General features: G+C 38.4%; 1 protein-coding gene across 3 annotated transcripts in view; it reads left to right on the plus strand.

Moving 5' to 3' along the window:
* Positions 1 to 27,221, plus strand: part of Cfap69 (cilia and flagella associated protein 69) — a 56,599-nt gene that overhangs the window by 20,582 nt on the left and 8,796 nt on the right. For all 3 annotated transcript variants that reach the window (XR_009378160.1, XR_009378161.1, XM_059257303.1), the window contains exons 6-16: positions 2,310 to 2,459; positions 2,549 to 2,726; positions 5,757 to 5,880; positions 8,734 to 8,782; positions 8,879 to 9,000; positions 11,399 to 11,615; positions 12,653 to 12,817; positions 17,558 to 17,676; positions 19,815 to 19,933; positions 21,644 to 21,725; positions 26,294 to 26,486. Coding sequence is in view for 1 of the 3 variants with exons in the window: in XM_059257303.1 (XP_059113286.1) it covers positions 2,310 to 2,459; positions 2,549 to 2,726; positions 5,757 to 5,880; positions 8,734 to 8,782; positions 8,879 to 9,000; positions 11,399 to 11,615; positions 12,653 to 12,817; positions 17,558 to 17,676; positions 19,815 to 19,933; positions 21,644 to 21,725; positions 26,294 to 26,486 (1,518 nt within the window). In the remaining 2 variants the exon portion in view is untranslated. The remainder of the gene's footprint in view (positions 1 to 2,309; positions 2,460 to 2,548; positions 2,727 to 5,756; positions 5,881 to 8,733; positions 8,783 to 8,878; positions 9,001 to 11,398; positions 11,616 to 12,652; positions 12,818 to 17,557; positions 17,677 to 19,814; positions 19,934 to 21,643; positions 21,726 to 26,293; positions 26,487 to 27,221) is intronic.

A 27,221-nucleotide genomic window follows, 5' to 3' on the forward strand; every position in this document is an offset into this window, starting at 1 on the left:
GCAAGTGGAAAGGCAAAATCCTCAAGGTAAACATGAGAAGTTGGAATTAAGAACACAACCTTAGAACTGATTCAGCAAAATAGAGACACCTCTTAAAGACAAGAAGAAAAGACTGGCAAGACGGCTCAGTAGGTAAAGGCATCTGCTGTCAAGGCTGGCAACTTGAGTTCAGTTCCCAGGACCTGCATAGTGGCAGGGAAGAACTGACTCCTGTAGGTCATCCTCTGACCTCTACACACATGTCATAGCACACATGGATTGTGGCACACATTGCCACAAACATGCACCAAAAGAAACAGAATTAAAATAAAGCAAATGTCTTAAAACTTTATTTAAAGCCAGATATGGTTTTGAAATGGTAAAATTATAAGCAATTTTTATTCTCCTTTGTATTTTCATTTTTTAAATTTTGTATGTGTGTGTGTGTGTGTGTGTGTGTGTGTGTGTGTGTGTGTGTGCTATATGTGTATGGTATATGCTCATGTATGTGTTTAGGTAGCTGAGGATGTTGAGCGTTCTGGCCTATCACTCCCTAATCCTTTGAGACCCGGTCTCTTACTAAACCTAGAGTTAAGCTGATGGCCAATAATCCCCAGCAGCCTTACTGACTCTACCTCCAAGCCCTGGAGTCACAGGCAGGTGTGTAGCCATGTCATGCTTTTTTGTATTTGTGTTTCATTTTGTTGTTAAGATTTGTTTGTTTTTGTTGTTGTTGTTGTTGTTGTTGAGACACAGTGCCACTATTTCCTCCTGGCTGGCCTGGTACTGTCTGTACAGACCAGACTAGCAGAGAACTCATAGAGATCTGCTTGCCTCTGACTCCTGAGTGCTTAAATGAAAGGCATGTGCCACCATGCCCAAGCCATGCCAAGCATTTTACCTTCTTGTTAAAGATTCAAACTCAAGTTCTCATGCTTGTTTGTTTGTTTGTTTGTTTTGTTTTGTTTTGTTTTGTTTTCAGACAGGGTTTCTCTGTGTAGTTTTGGTGCCTGTCCTGATCTTGCTCTGTAGACCAGGCTGGCCCTCAAACTCCCAGAGATCCGCCTGGCTCTGACTCCCAAGTGCTGGGATTAAAGGCGTGCCCACCACCGCACGATGTTCTCATGCTTGAAGAGCAAGTGCTCTTTCTTACCTGGTGAGCCATCTCTCCAGCCCTCTTTGTATTTGTAGTGCCTTTTTAAACTTTCACAGTGAGTATAGAGCATACCCCAGACAACCCATCTCAGGAACGGACAGGGCCTTGTGTATGACCCAGAGACCAAACTCAGAAAGTTAAAACAAACTGACAGACATCTCAGAACTACGTCATAGTTAAAGAGAATCTAGTTGGTTTCAAAAGTCAAGATGTCATGGAGTTATATGTGAGATCACTGAGAAAAAACAGCTTCACCTTACTGTGGTGTTTATTTAATCCCATGGCTACAAACAGTGAGGCAGGTACCTGTGCAACCAGCAAAAGGGGTAGTGTGCCTCATAAGGCCTACAGCAGGATGGAAGTTTGTAAGTCATGCTGTTCGCTGCCCTAAAATACCCCGAATTCACAATCATTTACTTCTCTCCTCTTCTTTACTGCTGATGTGATGTAATTCTTATCCCTTGAAAGAGTTCAAGCAGTACATTGTCACATAGAGTGAAAATGTAAAGGATTTGTTACCATGTTATTTGACTTTAGAGAAAGTTACTACTTACTGGCTGGTACTTGGTGTTTTGTTGTTGTTGTTGTTGTTTGCTTGTTTGTTTGTTTATTTTTAGAATTTAAGATGTGTTTCCAAAATCCGTGGGTTTATTTCAAGGCCAAAAGACTATGGACCCCTCGGGGAAAAACTGGAGTACTGTAAATTAAATGTTATTGGATACAACCATGCCCATTTTTTTCATCTTAGTTATGGCTTTCTTCAAGGCTATGATATCATGCTACAATATCTTGAGCTAGACAGTTGAGACATAGAACGTAGTAATCTGCAAAGATATACTGTCTGACCATTTATAGAAAACTTTGCCCATCCCTCTACTGTACAAGTTGTAAATGCCATGTGTTCTTTAAAAAGTTTTTGATCACCAGGAGGTGGTGGCGCACGCCTTTAATCCCAGCACTCGGGAGGCAGAGCCAGGCAGATCTCTGTGAGTTCGAGGCCAGCCTGGACTACAGAACGAGATCCAGGATAGGCACCAAAACTACACAGAGAAACCCAGTCTCAAAAAAAAAAAAAAAAGTTTTTATATTGTTTTTGTTCTCAAAAAAAGTTTTTATGTTGTTTTTGTTCTCAAATGATTCTTATGTGAAATAATTGTCCCTGTTATGGCTTTAGGCTACCAGCAGGTTAGCTCGTCATACAAGATTAAGATGGCTGAAGTCGGAGGACTGGCCAAAGCAATGGTCCAGTCCGTGCTCCTACTTGAAAACCAGCTTGTTGAGAAACTTTGGGTTCTTAAAGTTCTGCAGCACCTCTCGACTTCCGGTGTGTATAGTACTGCTGAATTTCAACATTTCATTGTTCACTACTTTTCTTTCTCTCTAACAGACTGGTTTGTTAAATTTACTTTTCAGAAGTCAATTGCACTTTAATGGTGAAAGGTCAAGCAGCCAGCAGAATCTGTGCTCGCCTCAATGACCCAGATCCCTCAGGACAGCTTCTGTTTCGTTCATCAGAAATACTTTGGAATTTATTGGAAAGATCTTCAAAAGAGGAAATTATACAACAGCTTAGTAACTTGGAATGCCTGCTGTAAGTGTATGTGGGTAGATAGGAATGTCATTTGCCTTGAACCGTGGCCAGTGATAGATAACTAACCACTTTGAATCTGTGTCCAATTGAATTTTTGATTCAGCTGATGGTTGGGCTTCATGCCATTAGAGATAAAAGAAGTTACGCTTTTTGTCCTTTTGTGAGTTCTGAGATAGGTCTCATGTAGTAAGGCTAGCCTGGAACTTGCAATGTAGTTGAGTGAGGATGGTCTCTTTCCTCTTCTTTCCCAGTACTGGAATTACCAGAGAAGCCATGCTTGTCTAAGTAGGATGCCCTAAAAGTATCATACTACATAGTTAAATTGTGCCTTTACAGATGGATAAAGTAAAATTAGACTTTTATAACTATTTATTCATTAGATTTCTGATTATTACTTACTACCTTTTCAATTTTGTAATTGTCAGTAAAATGTAAGTTTTCAAGTTGCTTACTCAATTGTTCAATAAATAATTATTGTCTATTGTGGTATGGTCAGTCTGAGACCATAAAAATATAACTAAAAGCTTGGTGTACTAACAACACACTTTAATCCCAGGACTTGGGAGGCAGAGGAAGACAGAGCTCTGTGAGTTCAAGAGTGAGCTCCAGGATAAACAGAGCTACATATTGAGACCCTATTTTAAAAACTAAAATAAAATAGAAGAGTTGAAGAGATGTCTCAGCAGTTAAGTTTTTGCAGAGGATGCGGGTTGATTCCTAGCACCCACATGGCAGCTCCTAACCACTCATAACTCCAGTTCTAGGGGATCCAATGCCCTCTTGTGACCTCCATGGGTATCACACATGCATGTGGGGCATAGACATACCTGAGAGCAAAACACTCATATACATATATATATATATATATATATATATATATATATAACAAATCTAAAATAATTTTACTTATCTATTTGTTTTTACATCCCAACCACTAAAATAAAATTTTAATCAAAAACTAAACAATAACATTTCATGGACCTTCTCTTATATTTACAAAGAAAAACAAGTACATAAGCAATTAAGCGAAGGTATAATAAGTGTAATGACAGAGATTTTTACAAGGTATGGCATCTTTTTTCAAAATAAGATAGATGAACATGTTTTTGCTTTCAAGTGACCCCCAAACCCAACCCTACTGTCTTAGTTAGCTTTCACTGTTAACTTGGCACAGTCAGTAATTACTGAGAAGGGAGTCCCCATTGAGGGATTGGTCAGGTCAGATTGGCCTGTATGTCTGTGGATGATTGTCTTTACTGTAACTGATCTAAGATGGCCCCGCCCACTGAGGGGAGCACGATTCCCTGAACAGTGGGTTCCAGGCTACACAAGACAGCTCGTTAAGCATGAGCCTGTGAGTGAGCCCAACAGCACTGTTTCTCCATGTTGTTTTACCATCAGGTTTCTGCTTGAGTTCTTGCCTTGACTTCCCCTCTGATGAACTGTGACCTGAAGTATAAGCCAAACAGATCATTCCTTCTCTAAGTTGCTTTTGGTTAGTGATTTTTTGTTTTGTTTTGTTTTTGAGACAGGGTTTCTCTGTGTAGCTTTGCGCCTTTCCTGGAACTCACTGAGATCCGCCTGCCTCTGCCTCCCGAGTGCTGGGACTGAAGGCATGCGCACTACCATAGCCTGGCTTGGTCACAACAGAAAAGAAACTAGAACTCCAACTGATGAGAGTGCAACTAAAAATAAAAATTAAAAAAAAAAAAAAAACAAAGAAAAAGCTGATTTCGTGAGCCTCTTGATTGAAACCTCAGAAAACGTGGAGGCTTGGCACCTCTCTGTCCCTTGGTGCCGTCTTCACTCTTCTGTCTGTATCCTGATGGAACAGTGGTTCTCAACCTGTGGGTCGCAAGCCTAAAACAGCCTTTTCACAGGGTTTGCATGTCTGATATTTACATTATGATTCATAACAGTAGCAAAATTACAGTTATTAAGTAGCAGTGAAAATAATGTTATGGTTGGGGGTCACCACAACATGAAGAACTGTGTATTAAAGGGCCTCAGCAGTGGGAAGGTTGAGAGCCGCTGCTGTAGAACCACAGGCTGGGGAGAGCAAATGCCTAAATAAAGAAATAAAGGTAGCGTTACCACAAAGAAAACTGCAGATGGGCTCCAGGAGGCAAAAACAATGACTGTCTGCTGCAGAAGGAACCTGACCTGGAGTGGAGGAGGTGGTTTATGCTTCCTCGTACTCCTTAACCTCAGCAGTGTCTCAGTGATTAGGAATCAGTCACACAGAAGAGCCTTTTGCAGAGAGCATCCTACACAGGGAAAGAGAAGTAAAAATCAGATTCAGAAAAAAACAAAAACTAAAAACCTGAAAGAAGTTTAGTTCGAGGAAGGCAGAAGGGTAAGGCAGGCTGTTAAGGGCCGAGGCTACAGGGGAGCAAGAACCGTGATGGCAGAGCCCTGGGGAGCTGGCTAAGGAGGACTTCGTTCTAAGAATAAAGAGCAGCTTGGAGTGGCTTTAACATGCCATGATTACGTCTTCTAACAGTCACATCGGCAACCGTGGGTACTTAGATTAGTGAGTTCTTATCTGGTGCATTGCTGTGAATTAGAAGCAGGTTTGGAAGGATCAAAAGATGAGAAACACTGGGTCAATAGTCTAAAATTCAGAGTAGGATTTTGTTGATGGAGACATAAGTATTTCCATAGAAATGTGTCTCAGTTCAGCCTTCCTTAACGAAGTACCAGAGAGCTGTAGTTGAGAAACAACGGTAACTTTTTTCTCACAGTGTTAGAGGTTAGAAATCAGCTCAGGGTGCCAGCATGGCAGGGTTCTGGTACACATGCTCTTCTAGATATCAGGACTCTGACATCTCATCTCACAGGGAATGAGATCCACAGTAGAGCTCTCTGGGGTTCCTGTTGTGAGGACAGTGATTCCTTTATGATGGCTCTACCTTTGTGTCTAAATGTCTTCCCAAAACTTCTTACAAGGGAGGATTTCAACAAATGAATTTTGTAGAAGCACAAACATTTTGCCTATAACAATATCATTTTTAATATTTTGTTTTCTAGGGCCTTGAAGGAAATATTTAAAAATCTGTTTATGAGGGGCCATAGTCATTATGACCGTCAGCTTAGAAATGATATATTAGTTATCACCACAATTATAGCTCAGAACCCTGGAGCACCAATGATTGTAAGTACGCATCAGATGGCGTTAATTCTAACGGTGAAAGTGGCGGGGGTATTCTAAACTATGTTATAGTATTCCTGTGTTTTATTGCAGTGCTAAGTTGTATCTGGATGTCAAGAGAGTCACCACTGCACTTCCACTCTGCCACTCTGTGGCATTCCTGTGGAGCTCTGGCATCCTCTTCATGTTTCATCACTTACAGATTCATTATTTCTGGTGTTTTTCTTTTTTTTTTTCCTGTCCACCTAACTTCATTTCTTTTCCAATAAAAGAACTTTGTTTATCATTTCATGTGGTACAAATGTGGTACCTGCTCTCAACAAAATCTCTTTTATCTCAAAATATCACCTTAATTATTGAATTTTATGTTCATTGAATATAGAACCCTAGGTTGAAAAAAATTCTCTACTAGCACTTTGAAGATAATGTCCCACTGTCTTCTGCTCTCTGCTGTTCCTTGTAAGTATTTGTTATTTCAAATTCTCGCTCCCTGACATGAAAAGTGTCCTTGAAATTCTGTTTTCAAGATTTTCCCCTTTATCATTGGTGTTCATCAGTTTTAGTACAGTGGGCCAAGGCATAATCCCTTTTGTGTTTATCCTTTATAGTGTTTCTTACATATGTAGTTTTTTCACTAACTTTGAACAGATTAGGACCATTATTTTCATCATTGGTCTTCAGTGTATTCTCTCTCCTGTTTTCTTCTAGCATTCTGATTACTTGTACATTTGATAATTTTTTATGTTGTCTCATATGGTTATAGGCTTCTGGTGACTGTTTTCAATATTTTTTTCTCTCTAGTCCTCAGATTGGATGATTGGATTGGTCTACATATTTAAATTAACTGACTATCCCTGTCACATCCATCATGCTGTCCATCCTTTCTGTGTGTTTTTATTTCAGATATTAGAATTTCTTTTTTTTCCCAGTTCTGGAGATCAAGCCCAGGGCTTTCTTCATAACAGACAAGGGTTCTACCACTGAGCTATATCCTAGCCCTCTTTGATCCCTTTTTACAGTTTCTCCTTTTATGCAGAGTTCCTGTGTTCCCATTCATTATGAGTATCTTTACTGTGGGTTCTACCATAGGCCTCTGAAAAGTACTTTTTCAGTTTTGTTATTAGTAGACATTGGACTTGTCTACATTCATCCAACTATGTGGTCCAACTATGATGCCTCCAACTGGGATCCATCAAATCCCAGTTTGGCTCTTCTAGCCATAACTATGACGTGTAGAATTCTCTGTATTTAGATAGGTCAGGCAGTAGTCAGAGTCTGGGGAAGCATTTGTATGCATATTTGAGTTCCCCTTCTGGCTTTCTCTTTTATGAGACTGTACCTTTCATTCTAGTGGCTGTGGTTGTCTCAGTCTTCTGATTCATTGGCCCACTTAGACAACAGGTTTACCTTTGAGTTTAGCATCCCCACAAGGTGTAGAACAGGGATTGCTGCCAGGTTTAAAGCCAGTAATAAAGGAGTTGGTATGACAATTTACATAGTCAATTCTTCTTTAGTCTTTATCAGAGTTCTAACTTTCTTCCAGTGTCTACTTTCTCTTGGCCACAAGATTGATGCTTTTTATATGTTGCTCAAAGAAGATTTCTTTTATCATAACTACCTAGCCATATGAGAAGATAATCTTCCCTGTATTTAAAAATACTTATTTTAATATTTTTAATTATGTGTATGTGTGTCTGTCTGAGTGTGGGTCTTTCTCTGTGAGTGTAGATGCCCATAGAGGCAGTAGAGAGTGTTGGGACACCTGGAGTTGGAGTAACAGGTGGTTGTGAGCCACCTAAAGGGGTTTTGGAAACTGAAATTGGGTTGTCTGTAAGAGCAGTACACGCTCTTAACTCCTCAGACATCTTTCCATCCCCTCCCTGTATTTTATAGTGAACAAATCATTGAATGTTTGAGATTTTGGAATAATACTTACAATAATATTCACACATCGGCCATATTAATTTCTACATTGGGTTTCAAAGGACTAGCTATAAAGGTCCCAATACCTGTCAGTGTACATCAAGTGTCCCAACATTTAAAAAGTCATGGAATTCATGGTGTGAAAACACATAAATCATCCAACAGAGCACCTCGTTAAGTCTACCATATGTAGGCAGATCTTATGTCTGTCTGTCTGTCAGTGAGTTCTCACTTCTGCTACTGTAAACATTCTGGTGATTCCATGAACAGAAATCAAAGTAGTAACATTCTTATATTTTTAAAGAAGCCATGTGAATTCTGAAGAAGTAGAAAAATCATACCATAATGCAAAGCCCATCATTATTTCCCCCTATAAATTTTCCTTACTATATAAAGTCCAATCACATGCCTTTGTCAGGAGTGCTGAGGTATTTGCAGCTCTGATAATTCCTCAGGGCTTTTTGTGTTAAGAAGCACTGTTTTGTTCTCTGTTGGCTGTTCTTCGATGTAATGAGAGTGACTGGGATAAAGGCAAGATCGAAAAGAATAGCCATTGAGAAGAATTGGACTTTCCTCCTTTGGGGTATCATTTAAAGGTGTAGACAGTGAATCCCAGAAGTAACCAGGCAGGCTCTATGTGCTGACTCTTCTCACTCACTTTCAAATATCACATCACATCTATATTCACAGACTAATATGAAACTTCTTAGAAGCTGCAGAAGCAAGTTTAAATTCAGTAAATTAGAATTACCTAGCCATGTGGCATTGTTTTTTCACTTTTATTCATTAGTATTAGCATTATAAATTCAAATGAATTACAGTAGGGAATCTATATAGTAGCAGTTGAATAGGAGGCAAATATGGGCACCTGTATCTTAATTGCCAGTCTGATTGTTCACCTTTCTGCTTTCTTATTTTGTGTGTTTGTAATAGGAATGTGGCTTTACCAGAGATTTGATACTGTTTGCAACTTTTAATGAAGGTAAAAATTGCACCACCTTAAGCATTTTGTAAGTGTCTTGATGAGTCTTACGTATAATTTTAGCTTTTATTTCTCTCTCTTTTTTTCCTCTTACAGTTAAAAGTCAAAATCCTTTGGTAAAAAATCTTAAGCTTTCTAATTCCTATGAAGATTTTGAGTTGAAGAAATTGCTATTCAATATAATTGTGATCTTATGTAAAGATTTAACTACTGTGCAGGTAAAGACTAATCAAAACAGAAAAATTAATAAAAGCATCTCACTTTATAGCATAGTTTTTTAAAGTCACGATTGCAAATCTTTCATTAACCAACCCATATCTATATCATAGAAAGTAGCGAAGTTATCAGCTTGGATTATAGCCATTTGAATTGCAAACAATAAACACAAAGGACCTAACTTTGAACCACACACACACACACACACACACACACACACACACACATACACACACACACACACACACACACACACACACACACACACACACACGCACAAAATAGTCAGAGCTAAGAGATCTATCAATATATGCAGGTCTCCTAACTAAGAACACAAAACAAAAGTAGCTCACACATCCCAGACTATCCCATCTATTTTTCAGTTGCTCATGCAAGGAAAACACTCTTCCATTAAATCACAGATGCAGCCCCCACATCCAGCAGATTGCGTTCCTGACTGTCAAGCTAAGGGATGATTAATGTTGAAGGTCATTGCTGACTCTGTTAGGCCGTCTCAGACGCTTATGAACTCATGTTTTCTCCACTCAAGCCTAACATCTTTAATTTTTATTTCCTCATTTATCTTGCTGTGTTCATTATTTCACATATGTGATGTAATTTGAGGAACACTGGGATTAAATGGCTTCTCACCTTTTGTGTGACCTTGGCCAATTCCCCTTCCCTATCTGGGACTTAGTCCTACTTTATGAAGCTCAGAACACTTGCACAAAAGGCTCATAAGAGCTTGAGGTAAAGCCTTGGTCAATTGTAAAGTGTTTGAGAAATGTATTACTGTTTTGTTAGTTCAGCTCCTTGCTGCATTAAGTGACATTTCCTTCTAACCTGAAATTCTCTGAAGCTCTTTTCATGAACGAAGTGAGTGTTCACTTTATCAAGATAAGGATTGATGATGTAAAAGTGGGGTGAGGTGATGAGTGGGTACCATCCCAGTAAGATCACTTTTAGGAGTATGCTTTTGAGTGGAATAATTAGTTTTTCTAAATCCCATGTAGTTCATCTTTAGCAGAGGGGCAACACCCACCTTGGGGATGATTCTGAGACTTCATTATTATAATTGTTGTTGATGTTAGACTATAAGAAATTTAAATGGGCTTGGCATTTTCTTGAGAATATCTATTATATATAGCAAAATCAGAGAAAGATATATTACATTTAAGTTATAATTTTATAATTTGTATCAAATATATAATGTATACAGCTTATATATTTTTTTTGAAATGCTTACCAGAAAAATACTTCCATAAAATATGTTTTATTATTATTATTATTACAGTGGAGAGTGATCTAAGTCTTACAAGCATAAAGTCAACAATTGAATTTTATTCTACATTTTGTCAGTTTCTACTGGTGTAGTATTTTATAGACAACAGAGTCAAATAGCACAAAGGTTGTCATAAGGTTTTTAAAATACATTGTGAACAACAATGGAGTTAATTTTTGAGGTTACATATCTTTGGCCCAACAATAGTAGGACTAATCAATATGTATACTATCATAATTCATGGAGTATTTCAAACCTTCTCCACTGGATCTCCACAGTGATGCTAGCACTAATATTCTTGTTCATATTTACTCAACTCCAAATCTTGATCTCTTTGAATATACACCATGAAGTACCACACTAAGTGAATTCAGTAGAGAAGCTGAAAAACCTCGTAATTGTTAGGAAACCCTCTTTATAGAGTAATGCTAAGCAAGTAGGAGGCAGTATCACATAGGACAGTGTTTCACACTCTTGTGAACTGAAATATGCATCAGCTAGTATCAGCTGTGTTAACCATTGGCTATTTTATAATTATTCAGTTTTTACTTTTTTTTGAAATGCTAGGTTCAATAAAGTTATAAAATCTTAAAGAATCTAATTAAATACAGCATATGACCTGACTGACAGTCGTTGATACAGTGTATAAATTCTATCAGTTGTACTTAAGAAACAGTTTGTGTTGCCCTGTTATTTCCTTTGAGGGCTAGAGGTGTAGCTTAGCAGTAGGCTGTTTGACAAGTAGGCACAAGGCCCTGGGTCTGATCGCTAGCACTGTAACAGAAGAAAAATGAAGAATGAGGGAAGAAATGCCACTCATTTATTTGCCTCCGATTTCCTACTTACAGTTTTATTGCATGTAGAAACAAATTAGTGTGCATTTTCCATTATTGTCACCTCTGGAGCTTGCGCCCAGGAAAGGGGGTCAGTGCTCTTCCTGTCGCCAGGCTGCTGTTGATGGGGGTGGTGTGTTATCTGTTTTATTTCCATGTGTTTGGGGTACTGTCACAGATAAAGGAAATATTTTGATACTATCACTAAAACATCAAATTTTGCTAAATTAAATAAAGATACTTTAATTATGCTGCTAACAAAGTCCATTTTGCTGTTTCTTACAGCTATTAATCGATGGTAATGTTATTTTGGCTTTGTTTACCTACGTCAAAAAACCTGAGAAACTCAAAATTGTCGAGTGGTCTGCCGCACAGTATGAAGAACTGCAACTGCATGCGATTGCCACCTTGTCTTCAGTGGCTCCGTTGCTAATAGAGGAGTATATGTCATGCCAGGGCAACGCTCGGATCCTTGCCTTTCTGGAATGGTGTGAGCACGAGGGTGAGTGCCCTGCAGGGCCCTGTCAAGATTCGAATCTGTATGTCATCTGAACTCTCAGCATCTGCACAGAAAAGCAATTGCTAAATTGAAGAAAAGACAAATATTGAATTCATTCTTTTAGTGTTTTTATATGTCTTCATAAACATTGAGGTTTTAGGGATAGAGAGCTGGCTCAGCAGTTCATATCACAGACTGTTCTTACAGAAGACCTGAGTTTAGCTCCAAACACCTACGCCAGGGAGCTCACAAATACCTTTAACTCCAGCTCCAGGGGATTCAATGGCCTCTACAGACACCTGCATTCATGTGCACATGCCCCCACAGAGGCGCACACGCTTACACATAATTAAAGATAGAACGAGTCTTTTAAAACCATTGAGATTTCAATATAATTAATAAACATTTTAAAGTAATTATATATATATATATGATTTTATTTAAATTATTGTATTATGAGGCCTATAAAAATTATACTTGGGGAGGAAATAAAACAATCTTGACAATAGTTTAATATATTCATTCAACAAATATTGATTGAGTGTTTACCAAGTACCAGATACTATTTCAGCTCCTGAAAATACATTTAGGCTTCAATTGGACACAAATCCTTAAATAACTTCATAAGATTTAAAAATCTAGATTTTTTTTTTTAGCCAAAAGCACTATCTCCAAGTATAGCTTATCAAGGAGAAGAGTCTCAATTTATAAATGTTATTTTGTTGAATTCTTAAAAAGAAAATAAATAGACTCATGAACATAAGAATTTGATAAGGAAGAATATTGTAAAAGACACAATGATACCTTTGGGTAAAATTTGAAAAGGCATGTTTCCATTCTGAGACTAGAAAGAGAAGGGGAAGGGATAATATTTCTGTAGGGAAAGAACAAGCAAACATGACTGAATTTTAACATCTGTTTAAATGTATAGATATTTAAAATGCCTGATATGTTGTTTTTTTTTAAACAAGAACATTTAGTTGAACTGTTTTATGCTTTAATTTCTTAGTTATAAATTCAATTATTTATTTCCCCCACAGATTCCTTCTTCATTCACGGTAACAGTTTCCATGGCACAGGTGGCCGTGGGAACAAGTTTGCACAGATGCGCTATACTTTACGACTCCTCAGAGCCATGGTTTATCTGGAAGACGAGACTGTGAACAAGGATCTTTGTGAAAGGGGGATTATTCACCAACTGATAGGTAAAATACTGCATGGCAGCTCACTGGTGAAAGGAGGGTGTTTATAATCCTAGAAGTTTCCAATGAAATATTTTTCTACAAATTGATTTTATAAATGAGCATATCCGAATGTTTTCCTGGTTTTTGTTTCATCTTATTGATGCCAATTAGCTCTCTTTTTATTGAAATATTGTAATCAGTAATCCTTTAAATATTTATTTCCTCAGTTTAGAGATTATTTCATTAACAATTTCTTTTTCACTGAGATGAACTGTTGTTAGGTTTCATTTTTCTGTTGATGAGCTTGCCACTTCTGGCCAAGCATCGCTGAGCCATTTTCAAAGAAGATGAAGTTACATTTTCCAGTCCATTCAGAACACTGGCATGTTGGTACATAGAGACTAGTATCTTTTCTAACATAAATACTAAAGAATTTATGAATTTCAACTTCCAGTTCAAGCTGCTTTGCCCTTTATTATTTGAAAATACATAGTCACCCAGCCCTTCCCTTTCCTGGTTTTGTTTCTCAGGCTGTCTCAGGCATTGCTTCATGTAAATGTCATATAGTTAGTTTTCTGTAGCCTAGCTTTCTGAATCTACATACTCAACCAACCATAGGCCAAACTTACAAAAAAGAAAAAATAAGTGTGTCTTTGAGCACAGAAAGACTTTTCTTGTTGTTTATAACAAATATTAGCATTTCCACTGTATTAGGAATTATAAGTGATCGGAGGTGGTTTAAAGTATACAAGAATAAACCACATCATGTTCAGATGCTATATCAGTTTGTGTTAGGGAACTAGGCTTCTCTGGCTTTCGGTGTCTCAGGAGCATTTGCATTCTGATCTTGTTAGCTGTCTGTTACTGTGACAGACACCTGGAAGAAACCATTTGGCTCACAGTTTCACAGGTCTCCATCTGGGGTAATTTGGCTTAATGTTTTGGAGCCTGTGGTAAAACACTATGTCTTGGTGGCTTAGAAGTCAAAGAGAAACAGGAAGGGACCAGGTTCCCATCATCCTCTCTTCCAGAAGGCCCTTTCACCTAAACCTTACACCACTTCCCAACACATGGGCCTTTGAGGGCCATTCAAGATTTCAAGTGAAGCTCTGCTAGATGTCAGCTAATTGCGATATGCTTAAAAAAAAAAAACACTTATTAAAATACTTTTCATTCATTATTAGAAGAAGGATAGTGCCCTCCAATTGTAATACTCATGAGAAAAAAAACAAACATATATTAGACAGGGCCTCACTACACATACAAGCCTGGCCTTACACTCATAGCGATACACCTGAATTCTGGGATTAAACCGTGCCCAATTTAAAAACAAATCAATTGAAAGCAGAGTTATGTAAAAGCATTTATCTTTATTCCAAACGTTCTTAAGATGACTCAACATGAAAGTACATTTTAAACACAACTATGTGCATTCCATTGCACAAAATTCAGTCCAAATGCCCCGTTTTAGCTGGAAATGCAATCGTTGCATATCCAGGGAGAAATCTTAATCCTGTCTGAGCTGAGGGAATGTGTTAGGGGAAGCATAGCAAACAGCTATGAGTTCTCTCAGGACATTTTTCTTTCCATTCAAAGCTGATCTTCATTACAGAATTTCTAGGGGCCTTGTCTTTATTTAACCTAGCAGGGCTTTGTAGAAGTTCCATCCTCAAAAAGTATAGAAAATGCATTGCAAGTATAGTGTCTGTGTAAATATGCTTTCTCCTTAGACAGGGAGATTAAAAACTGTATCAATCAGAATGCGAGGGAACCTTGCCCTGATGAGAACAAAGGAAAATAGTGTGTCTTATTTTGTACCCTCAGCTGGGCACCTAATGAGTAGCAAAAAAGAGTAAATATTCCAAACGCTAAAGAGGCTTAGGTATTTTCAAACTTGAGTGGTCTCAGCTGGGGCTTCAGTGGGTGATAGTTTTAAGAAAGGGGAAAAAAGATCCTTCTCTAAAGCCAAGAGGTGTCGTGAGCAGAGGTATAGTATTGAAATATGCAGGATAATGTGTTCAGAGAGGGCAGAAAGGGAGTCCAAGTTCTATAAAGACAAATGTGATGGAGTTCATTGCATAAGCAGTGACCAAGTTGGAAAAAGCAGAGTGGTAAGTAGCAGTTTGAATTCCATCCTTCACAAGGGCAGAAGGGTTCTGTTTAGTAAGTCTGTATGTGCAGTAATGTGGGTTTTTTAATTTTAATATAATTAAAGTTTGTGTGTATGTGTGTATGTATGAATGCATGGTATGTGTATGCATGCATGTGTGTGTATGTGCGCACCCACGTGCACGTGCGTGTGTGTGTGTGTGTGTGTGTGTGTGTGTGTGTGTGTGTGTGTGTGTATGACTATGCCACAATGCACATGTGGAAGTCATGGGACATCTCTGTGGAGTTACTTCTGTCCTTCCATTACTTTGTATAGGTTTCTGGGATCAAACACAAGTTACCAGGCTCTGTACATGGGGTGCCCCCGCACTGCAGACCCCTTTGAGCATGGGGTGCCCCCTCACTACAGACCCTCTGTACATGGGGTGCCCCTTCACTATAGACATGGGGTGCCCTGCACTGACTCTCTAGCAGGTTCAGCTGTGCTCCTTGGAGCCTCATCGCCCACCCTTCACCCAAAAAGGATAGATCCATAGGACCAGCTGCCACAAGAGGCTGTTGACTTCTTTGGAAACTATAGCCCCATAGTTTCCTGCCAATAACCGTGTCCTCTTTACCAGTGGAAAAGAGACTTCCTAAATCCTTAAAGCTTGAAGGAAATTCCTTTTTTGAGACAGTTTTATTGTGAATGTCATTTGATCAGTGATAATGACTGTTGAGTCATTTTCAGGCTTGATTACAAGGGGAGGATTTTTAAAGCACATAATCTGGCAGCCTAGAGTTGGGGAGTTGTTCTTTTCACGTAGACTTGAAGAGAAGATACAGAAAGAAACAGCAGATGGAACACACACTTAGAGCAGTCTCCCAAATTTGCTACTAGTTAACCACAAAGAAAAGGAGAAATGGAACCGCTTACAGTCAGACATTTTTGTTTTGTTTTCAAGAAAGAGTTTCACTCTATGGCCTTTCACTGTATAGCACTGTATATGGCTGGCCTGGAACTCACTCTGTAGGCCTCGAACTCACAGAGATCCACCTGCCTCTGCCTCTCAAGTGCTGGGATTAAAGACATGCACTACCACCGCCCAGCTACAGTTAAACATTTTGATAAGAAATTTGCAGAAGTATATATCCTTGCCTCATGAAACTACATGTTTTTTTTATCTTTCTTTTTATTTATTCTCTGTGTCTTTTATATCATACATCTCGATCCCATTCATTTCCCCAACCCTTCATATCCGCCCTCTGAAATTTGAGAAGAAAAAAAGAAAAGAAAAAGAAAAAGGGATAAAGGGAAAATCTCGTCATAGACGCTGTAGTGTGACACAGTTAGCCAGGCAGTAAACCCTTTAGTCCATATATCTTTACTTGTGAGTGTTCATTGCAGAGAGTCCATGGTCTGGTTCGAGGCCTCTGGTTTCTGCTATACTATCAATGCTGGGCCCTCACTGGGACTCCTCTTGGTTATCCTGCTGTTGCCCTGTGTCATGGAAATCCTGCTGTTTTGGGTCTGCAGGACCAGCCTCTCTATGTGCTCCAGCAGATCACAGATGGAGTGGATTTTGGGGTGGGCCAACTCATGACCCTGGTTCTGGGCCTAGATAGTTCAGCCTGCCAATTCTCCCTTATGCTCACCACCAGGGTGAGCTCTCTAGCATTGTCCTGACTAGTCCACTCCTAGCAGCAATGAGCAAGGGGTGGGGCCAGTTCTTCTGCTTTGATGTCCTCAGTGTTGGCATGGCACTCCCACACCTGCACCAGCAGGGCCAGCTCTACTGTGTTGCCCAGGCAAGGAGCAGGGGCCTCTCTCCTGAGTGCTGCAGCTTGTGAGGGGCAGGGCCAGCTCCCCTACCCCTCATAGGAAGCAAGGGGCAAGGAGGGAGGGCATCTCTCCTCTACTCACACTCATATGGCAGATGAGGGGCCGGGCCAGATCTCCCATGCTCACGTACTTGGGGCCAGTTCACCCATACACCTGTTGATAGGGTCAGTTCTGCTGTGCTTCCCAGGCAAGGTGCAGGGCCTGCTCTCCAAAGTGCTGCAGCTGGTGAGAGGCAGGGGCAGGTCTCCCACTTTTATGACCTCAGGGCCAGCTCTCCCACCCGCCTCAGGTGTGAGGGGCGCATCTCTTCCTCAACCATGCTGCCATATGGCAGATGAGGGGCGGAACCAGATCTCTCAGGCTCAAGTTCTCAGGTAGGCCCACTCATGCCCCAGGAAACAGCATTTGATTGAGTCCTGCCCACCCCAGCTGCATGGCATGGGGCGGGGAGTGTTGCTTGAAACTACATGTTTTTAAACAAAATTTATTGGTCAAAATAAGTTGTTAGGTCATAATTTAGTGACAATCCACTAATTTGTGCTAACATTTCTTCATGTATAACACTGATAATTATATTGAGATATTCTATATCCATGGAGCTGTATATGTATATATGTAGAAATTCTTTGTGAGACAGCTGACTTAAGGGCTTAGGAAATCCATTTACCACTCTCTGTCCACAACTTCTAGGTTACTATGCAATGAAAACAGCCTCTTGTATAATAAAGTATTTTCTCTAGCTGAAGATGCTTCTTAAAGGGGGGGTTTCCTAGCTATAAATAATAAAAAATGCATCTAATAATAACATTCTTCAATTTTTCTCATGCCAGGAATCTTTAAAAATATGGCAAGCAAGCCTGATGAAAAGGAAGAGGCCATTGCCTTGGAGATCCAGTCTGACACGTTGCTCATCTTGTCAGGGCTCTGTGAGCATTATATTGAAAGGAAGGTGTGTGATTCCTGTGAACCCACATTTCAGGTCTCCCAGTCTCCTAATGGCATACATTCTCTTAGGAGTCCATAAATGTTTTCCTTTTTCCTATTCTTATAAAATGTGGGCTACTGGGATGGCTCAGCAATTAACATACTGCTGCTAAACCTGACAACTGAGTCTTGTTTCTGGAATCCACAAGACAGGAGAAAATTGCCTTTGACTTCTAAACATGCATCATGGCACACACCTGCCCACACGCATACATAATGAATAAATAAAATTTAAAAACCTAACTCAATTTTAATACTTGCTATAATTAGAATATAATTATATACAGTGAAATGAACAGGGCTTGAATATATATTTCAATAGGCTTGTTGAACGTATATAACATATTTTACCAATACTCAAATTGGAACATGTAATATACTTCTCTCTATACAATCTCATCTAGGTATCACATTTACTCATGTGCTTTGCAGCCACACCTCTACTTACCTATAGATTAGTTTTGTGTATGCTTTATGTGAGTGAAATCACACAGTATTTGCTCTTCTATGTGTGTTTTGTTATTCAGAAAGAAATAGGTATTTCTGAAATATATTCATATTGTTGCATGTATCATTCCTTTTTATCACTCACTGGTATTCTATGAACTGTCAGCATCTGTTTATCTTTTACCTCACTGATAGGCACTTAGACTGTTTCTGTTTGGATGGGTTAACACTAAAGGTTCAGTGAACATTCTTGACCTCGTCTTTTGGTGGATGTAATGCTTTCATTTCTTTTGAGTAAAAACCTGGGAGGAGAATTACAAGACCTAAGATAGCCACACAGCTTTCCATCCTAGGCTGCACTGTCAGAAATATTGCTTGGAGTTTGAATTGTCTTTATATCTAAAACTGGAACTTTAAAACAAGAGTTTAATTCCCTTTGATACTTATTAGCTCAATAAAAAAACTATTATAGAGTGTCGTAAATTGATAATTAGATAGGAGGAGATAGAATTAAAAAAAATAAAAATTAGAAAGGTTTAGGTAGATTTTTAATTTTTTTCTAGATTTATGTATTTTATGTGTATGAGTGTTTTGCTCACAGGTATTCCTGTGCATTATATACATGCCTGGTACTCAGTGCCGGAAGAGGGCATTGCATCCCCTGGAACTGGATTATGGGTGCTTGTAAGCTGCCATGTGGCTGTTGGGAATCAAATCAGGGTCCTCTGGAAGAAAACAAGTGCTCTTGATTGGTGCTCTGTGTCTAGCACCTGGATAGATTTTTAAGGAGAGTCAATAGGAAGAAAAAAAATGGTTTAGTTCCGAGCCTTGACATACAATGTAGTATTCTTTTCTGTCCTATGCCTGCTCATTTAGAAAAAGAATCATGATCTAAATGGGAGCTAGAACAGAACAACATGACAGTGAGAAAAATGACTGGTAAGGGGGAAAGACTAAGGGGTAATAACATTAAAGGTTTAATGACCATTTATCTACTTATTCCTTTTCTGAGAACATTATAACATCTTCCATGATACATATTGATTCCTGCTATTCATTTGGCACGACTCCAGACTGCATTCACTCTAATGTGGAAAAGTCATGGGCAAGTTTTATATGGTTTACATTATTCAGACACAAAGAGAAAATTACTAAGAACATTAAGTTAGCACATTGTTTGATACCCTCTTATAGTGGTTGGCATTATAATAATTTACCATGAATAACTAGGAATGAATGAGTACAATTTAAAACAAACTACTTTTTAGATTGATTTCTTTATTTTATGTGTATGAGTGTTTTGCCTCTGTGTGTGTACATTCACCATATGTGTGCCTGGTGCCCTTGGATGTCACATTAAGGTGCCAGAGTCTCTAAAACTGGAGTTATGGATGGTTGTGAGTTACCATGTCCTGGGACTCAAACCCATACCCTCTGAAAGAGCAACAAGTACTCTAAACTGCTAAGTCACCTCCAGCTGGTACAGTTGTTAATTATATTGAAATTCCTAGTTTAGAAACTAGCAAACCTAGCTTGGAAACAAGCATACCATTGCTAGCATTATTTTTCTAGCAGAAAAAAAGGATAAGGTGAGGTAGAGAAGAGAATAATTATATATTTATTCTAAGAAATGATTTCAACAGCTCTCTTCCACAGGAAATGTTTGGAACTGAAGGAGTTGACATAATTCTTTATGTAATGAAAACAGACCCCAAGAAGTTACAGAGTGGCTTAGGCTACAATGTGCTTCTTTTCAGTACATTAGACAGCATTTGGTAAGTATTGCTATGACCAAGTGAACACCCCAGTACAAGACAATTAAATTTACAGCTACAGATTTTCTCCCCTCAAAATCACACTGCAGGGATAAGTTGGTGCGTTCTCTGTTTAGATGACCTAAACATGAGTTTGAGAAGTAAATAAGCCCATTTCTCAAGTAGGAAGCTATTTGTTTCAAAACTTAATTGCTTGTTGTGATTTAATCCCATTCCACTTTGGTGTCACCTAGGAAAATGTAAGTGTACCCTTACTTATGCAGTATGATGCTTCTATGTTGGCTCTTCTAGGCAACCCTGCTCTGTTCCATCGACATTCTTCTAACTTCCCTGTAATTTTGTGTTGTTTTAATAATTATGCCTTTTAAATATATCTGGACATTTGATACAACAATTACTTTTTCTTGTTCTTTGTTCTTCTTAGCTTTTGTTGATAACTTAGATGCATTAATGTTGTCAGAGTTCGCCAGAGAAATAAAATTAATATAAGTTATATAGGGAGGAATATTTATTATAGGAATTGACTCACTTATAAAGGTTGAAAAGTTCTAAGCTGAAAAAATAAAGCAAGCTAAACATCTAACTTTGCTTCTTTTCCAATTGCTGTGACAAAATACCCTGAACAAAAGCCACTTAAGGAAGAAGTGGATTTTTAAAGAGCTAATTATTTTAGCTCATAATTCCTGGTTCCAGTCCATCACTGGAGATGTCAGGGTGTCAGGAACTTGAAGCAGTTAATCATATTACATCCACAGTTAACAGCAGAGAGAGAATAAATGCATGCATGCTTGTGCTCAGCTTGTTTCTTCCACTCTTAGCCCAGGGAATGGTGCCACCCACAGTGGATGAGTCTTGTCACCACAGATAATATAATCAACATAATCCCCACAGGTTTGCCCAAGCCAACCTGGTCTCTTGTTTTCAAAAGGAAGCCATATTTAACCAAGGGACAGAGGAAGATGTCTTTACTGATTGGAAGAAACAGATCAAAGTCTGTTACTAATGACTACCATTGTCCCTACTATTTGTGATAGCTTAGACAGTCTACTCAGAAAACTCCTGAGGAAAACAGTAAAAGTAGCCTTGGAGGCAATTCCAGCCCCTCATTCCATGCAGTCCACATGGACTTGAACAGTAGGCACTTCAGCAAATGTCAACTTCAAGAATGAATGTGATCAAGAATTGCCAAATATTTCAGCTGCACCAAACCATGAAAGAGATGATAAACAGACAAACTTGAAGACGTGGCTATTACAGCAACTAGAGGTCTCTCAGAATCATCACTGTCATGAAAGTAAAGGGAAAAGTTGCACGTGCAACAGAGAAAATGTAGAGAAATAATTAATATTAGTTTTAGAAAATAATTGAATTTAGGACTGGAGAGACAGCTCAGCACTTCAGTGTGCGTGTTGCTCTTCCAGAGGACCCAGATCTCCCAGTTTGCAGATCAAGTGGCTCCCAGCCACCTGACACCAACCTCTAGCTTACACTCACAAGAAAAAGCAAAGAAAAGAAAATTCTTGAAAAATAGTTAAAATTACACTTACAAAGCTTCTTCAGAGTTTTGATTTTTAAAGTAAAAGCAAATTAGCTACTTGCTTTAAGGAACAAAGTAAAAGGCTTGCCTAGAGATGCTATGAGAGGAAGAAGGGTCTGCAAGTTAAATCTAATGATGTGCTTGTGGAATGACCAGCTTTCTTTTCATTGAAGGTGCTGCATTTTGGGATGTTACACTTCTGAAGATTATTTTCTTGAAAAGGAAGGGATTTTTCTCCTTTTGGATATATTGGCAGTAAGTAATATCCACAGCATTCTAACACAAAATATACATATGTCTATACTAATCTTTTCCAAACCAAGTGCCAGAAAACAGTGTTTTGTGAATAAATGTGCCCCCAAATAATGTGCAGCTATATTGAGGGTTTTGTTGTTGTTGTTGTTTGGGGTTTAGTTTTTTTCAGACAGGGTCTCTCTATGTAGTTCTAGCTGTCCTGGAACTCATTGTGTAGATCAAGCTGGCCTTCAACTAACAGAGATCCTTCTATCTCTACTTCCTGAGTGCTGGGATTAAAGACATGTGCCACCATGCCCAGCCAGATACATTGTTTTATTTTATTTATTTATTTATTTATTTATTTTGGTTTTTCGAGACAGGATTTCTCTGTGTAGCTTTGCTCCTTTCCTGGAACTCACTTTGTAGACTAGGCTGGCCTCGAACTCACAGAGATCTGCCTGCTCTGCCTCCCAAGTGCTGGGATTAAAGGGGTGCGCCACCACTGCCCAGCCAGATACATTGTTTTAAATAAAATCCCTCCTGGACATTACAGAAACATTAGCATATTAAGGATTCTGAACATTCCTCCAGTTAAGGAATCCATTTATGGATGTCAGTGTTCTCAGACACAGGTAAACAGATTTTTTTTTCCCATCTACTCTATCAACCTGCCAAGAAACAGTTTATGACAAGCTACCTTGTGTCCTGTATCAAACCCCTATCAACCAATCAGTAACTTCCAGCTTTCCCCCAGTATTAAAGTTATTGGTAACAGTAGAAAAAGATGACCCTTTTAAAGAACTGTCTGCAGTCCAGAGATATGAGGGCATGTGATGTACCAGGAGTGAGCTAGGAGTTACCACCTAGCAGCTTTGGAGAACTCAGCCCTCAGTTCTGTTGATTTGAATTAGGTGTGTAGTCAGTTTTATATGGGAGGAAAGTCATGACTTAGTTTCAGTGAAATTTTGAAAGCCTCATACAGAGTCATAGACGTGTCAGTATAATTACCACACTTTATATTTTATTAACAGAATAATAACCCTACTTTGATCTGACAAGCATACCAAAATTATCTGTCTCCTATCATGTCTTTGCAAGAGAATTTGTAAATTACTCTGTTCATAATGTTTTCATCTATAAAACAGAATAACAGCTGTCTCATCCCAGAATTAGGGCTAAATGAGTGGCATATTGTGTGCGTGAAAGCTCTCAGTTATATATACATGAATATGCTATGCATATGTGAATATAAATACATTGACTTAGATTGTGCCTGTATACATTATTGCAAGGTGTTTGCTATGATGGTGTTACTAAATTGTGCTTAGTGTAGATTTAGTCAATAAATGTAAGAATGCTGTTACATCAACTTCAATCATTGACATTTGCTTCTTACTCCTGAAAGTGAAGTACAGAAATTAAAAACAAAAACAAACAAGTAAACTAACAGAAAACACAAAACCCTAATTTGATTTAATGTTCTTTCTATTTTGATATAGTTCTGCTAAAATATTTATTCATTGTGCAATAATACTGCTAATAAGGGTTACATATTATAGAGCACTTACTGTGTATCACAAAACCCATTGCAGGTAATACTGTCTTTCATAAAGGAAATTTGTATTAGTCAGGTTTCTCTAGAGAAACAGAACTTATAGAATGAATCTGTCTATCTATAAAGGGGATTTAGTAGAGTGGCTTACAGGCTGTGGTCCAGCTAATCCAACAATGGCTTTCTACCAATGGAAGAACCAAGAATCCAGTAGTTGTTTAGTCTGTGAGGCTGGATGTCTCAGCTGGTCTTCAGTGTACACCAGAATCCTGAAGAAGGAGGCTGTAATGCCTGTGAAGGAATGGACTTTCTAGCAAGAGTAAGCAGGCAAAGGGAGCAAGCTTCCTTCTGTATGTCCTTTATATAGACTGCCAGCAGAAGGTTTGGCCCAAATTAAAGAGGCATGATCCTACTGTCAAAAGATCTGGATTAAAAGTGTGTCTTCCCACCTCAAAGAACCAGATTAGAAATTGATCTTCCATTTCAAATTTAATTAAGAAAAAAATCCCTCACAGATGTGTCCAGTCATTTGGATTTTAGTTAATTAATGTTTTCTGGCCAGAGAAGTTATCAACAACTTCTAGAAGTTATAGAAGTTATAGAATATTCTATATAGAAAATTTACTATGTGGAACCCACTGTTGTAGATGGGACTGTTTTTTATTAATTTTGTTCTTTGACAATTTCTTGCATGTATATAATGTAACCTCTTTACTTTGATATGTCACCCTCTCCTACCTCCTTTATGTCCTGCCATCCTTCCCTCTTCTCTATAAATCTCTTTCCCATATTTGTGTCCTTTTGTTTTGTGGCCCATTGGTTTTAACCAGAATTATCTATATGGCCAAAGGTTTAGAACTGAATCCACTGAATCCTGGTAGACTCAAGATTGGTTACACAACAGAAGACAATGACTATCCTTCCCAGATTCCATCAGTAATGAGGAGTTCAGCAGGGAAGGGTAGGGCCCCATGGGTCCATCTTTGATCTATGATTGGTTGTTGGCAGGCTCAGTTTTGTACAGGTCCAGTGCAGACAAACATAGCTACTGTGAGGTCATGTTTGCAATGGCTGTGTCATGTTCTGAAGATAGTATTTTGCATCCCCTCTTCCTGTGTTCTACCTCTTAAAATCTCTCTGATTCCTTTTTCTTGATACTCCTTGAGCCTTAGAGGGAATGATATAAACATCCAGTTTAAAGATGAACATACAGCTATCACTTATTCTTAGCACTTTGAGCAACTATGAATATCTGTATTCACCACTATTGACTACAAAGAAAAGATTCTTGATTTAAGAATGAATAGCATTTGCCTATGGATGTAAACATCAATATTTAGGATGTAGTTAAACACCATGTTACTTTAGCTAAACAACAGTGCTAAGTTATCCTAGGGCATATGATCTCAGCCATGATTTTTATCCAGATTTATAATACCATGCAGGTATCTCCTGTGGAGAGCACCTCAAATTCATTCTGAGCATTGTTGGTTGCCCCATAAAAGTTGTACCAGTATTACACTGGTAAACTCATCTTGCCTGGCAGGTTAGCATTGTGGTTTGTAGGGTTCATAGCTGGGTAAGACCATTGGTGCCTTTTCTCCCAGCAGCCTGTGTAACAGCTTCTGGCACCATAAAAACTAGCCAGCAGGGTGGAAACTTCTAACTCATTCTAACTTGATTTTTCTACATCTTTGTGACCAAGCTGTATGGTATCTTAAGCAATAGGATCTTATCATCTGGTTCTTGTGAGCAATCCAAAAGAATTTCAGGAGTCTGTATTGTTTTGAGGATCTCTGGGGCCTTATGGCCAACAACTCATGAAGAGTGCTACACCTGGCACTGGGACTTCTGTTTAATAAATAGGGATTTCTAGGAGCAGCGTTACCCAGCCATTCAGATATCTCCATCCTAACTTTTTAAAAACATGGTTTTAAGGTTTTTTGTAGAATTTATTTTATGTACATGAGTGTTTTGTCTGCCTGTATTTATGTGCACCATGTGTGTGCCTAGTGCCCACAGAGCTCTGAAGAGGGCATTAGATCTCCTGGAGATGGAGCTGTGGGTATCTGTGAGTTACCATGTTGGATGTTGGTAATAAAACCTGAGTAATCTGCAAGAACAATTGTTCTTAACCACTGAACCATCTGGCCAGCCTCTTAACATGTTTTAGTTGACTTACAAAGTAGTAGGGGTCCATATGGCTTTTTCACACACCCTTCACTTTGGTTAGCCTTCCCTCTCTACCCCTTCATCACCTCTTTCTCTACCCCATCTTTTCTGTCTCCTGTCTATCTCAGGTACTCCCTGTCTCTTTCATGTCACCGTGTTCTGTAAGCCACCCTCCGCCTAAGGCACCTTAGTCTCAACTAACACTTTTCTAGTTTACTAGCTTCTGCAAGTCCGCGTTCAATGTACACATCTGAAGTTTCAAAGGCAGTATTAGATGGGATTTTCTAAATTTAAATTTTGTATTTTGGTTAAAAAATATGTATGCTTGATAAAAGAAATTTTCTTGAATTCTGAAAAGCTCTTGTATAGTTAATGATAGAGTACACATTTACACATCAATTTAATTTTTTCATATTCGACTGTCACAGTTAAATCAGTTATTCTATTGATAACAAAGAGTATAGCTGATAATAATCTTTTCAAAGCTTAATAAAACATGTAAATGGGAAAGATCCTGTACTCACAGTGAATTGTCACTGATAACCATGCTTCATTATATATAAAATATTAATTATTATACAATATATAATAAATTATATTTTATATATATTCTTTTCTTTTTTTTTTAAACTGTCCTTCCATTTCCACCAAATGAATACATTTTTATCATGAAGTGTGTTTATATTAAATCTCTTTATTATTTTAAGTATTAGTATTTGAGAATGCTCATGAATGACTTACTGGACATTGTCGCCGTCAGAGAGTTCAGAAGGAACTGGCTGATATCCAAGTGTCTCTTTCAGGAAGCCAGTCATTCTTAGTATTCATTACCATTCTTTGTCCTTTTCTGTTTCTTTGAAAGTTGAACCAAAAGAAATTCTGTAATCTGATACTTGGAATAATGGTTGAATTTTGTGATAATCCCAAAACCTCTGCTCATGTCAATGCTTGGCGAGGGAAGAAAGACCTAACTGCTGCCAGTCTTTTAATTAAATTGTGGAGAAAGGAGGAAAAGGAACTGGGAGTAAAACGTGATAAAAATGGCATGATTGTTGGTAAGTGTGTTCCTAACTTTTGGTAGAAACAATTAGAGGTGTATCTCTAGAGTTTTAAAGAATATAGGAATATGAGGATACTTACCCCATTTTATAGGGTTCTTCCAACAAGATACTGAAAACTTTCTGTCATAAATTGTGAATAATTGGCATCCAAGGAGATAGTTCTGTCAGTAAAGTGTTTGCAGGACCGGAGTTCTACCTCAGAAGCACAAAAAAAGCCAGACGTAATCCTAGTTGTGGGAAGGCAGACTCATCTCCAGGGCTCACTGTCGAGCCTGCAGAACCAAGTATCCCAGGCCAGTAACAAGACCTGTCTCAAAAACAAGCAAAATAAAAAAGTGGACAGCACCCGAGGAACAACTATATAGATTGTCCTCTCTCTCTCTCTCTCTCTCTCTCTCTCTCTCTCTCTCTCTCTCTCTCTCTCTCTCTCTCCCCTCTCTCCTCTCTCTCCTCTATGTGTGTGTGTGTGTTGTTAATAAAATAAGAAATTGTGAATAATTAGAAGAAAAGTAATTTAGTAGTGGGTTCGTTTTTATAGAATATTTTAAAACATGATATTTGACTGTATTCTTTAACTCAGAAATTAATGATACTTCCTAAATAAGTTTATTTGGATTTCTTGCTTTTATAACTAGGTTCAATAATGTTTCATTTAGCAACAAAACTTTATACATAAGTAAAGTGTTTGACAACAATCATTATGGTATTTTGTGTGCTGGTGTATATATA

This window comes from Peromyscus eremicus, chromosome 3 (genome assembly GCF_949786415.1).
Source record: "Peromyscus eremicus chromosome 3, PerEre_H2_v1, whole genome shotgun sequence".
Classification (NCBI taxonomy): Eukaryota; Metazoa; Chordata; class Mammalia; order Rodentia; family Cricetidae; genus Peromyscus; species Peromyscus eremicus.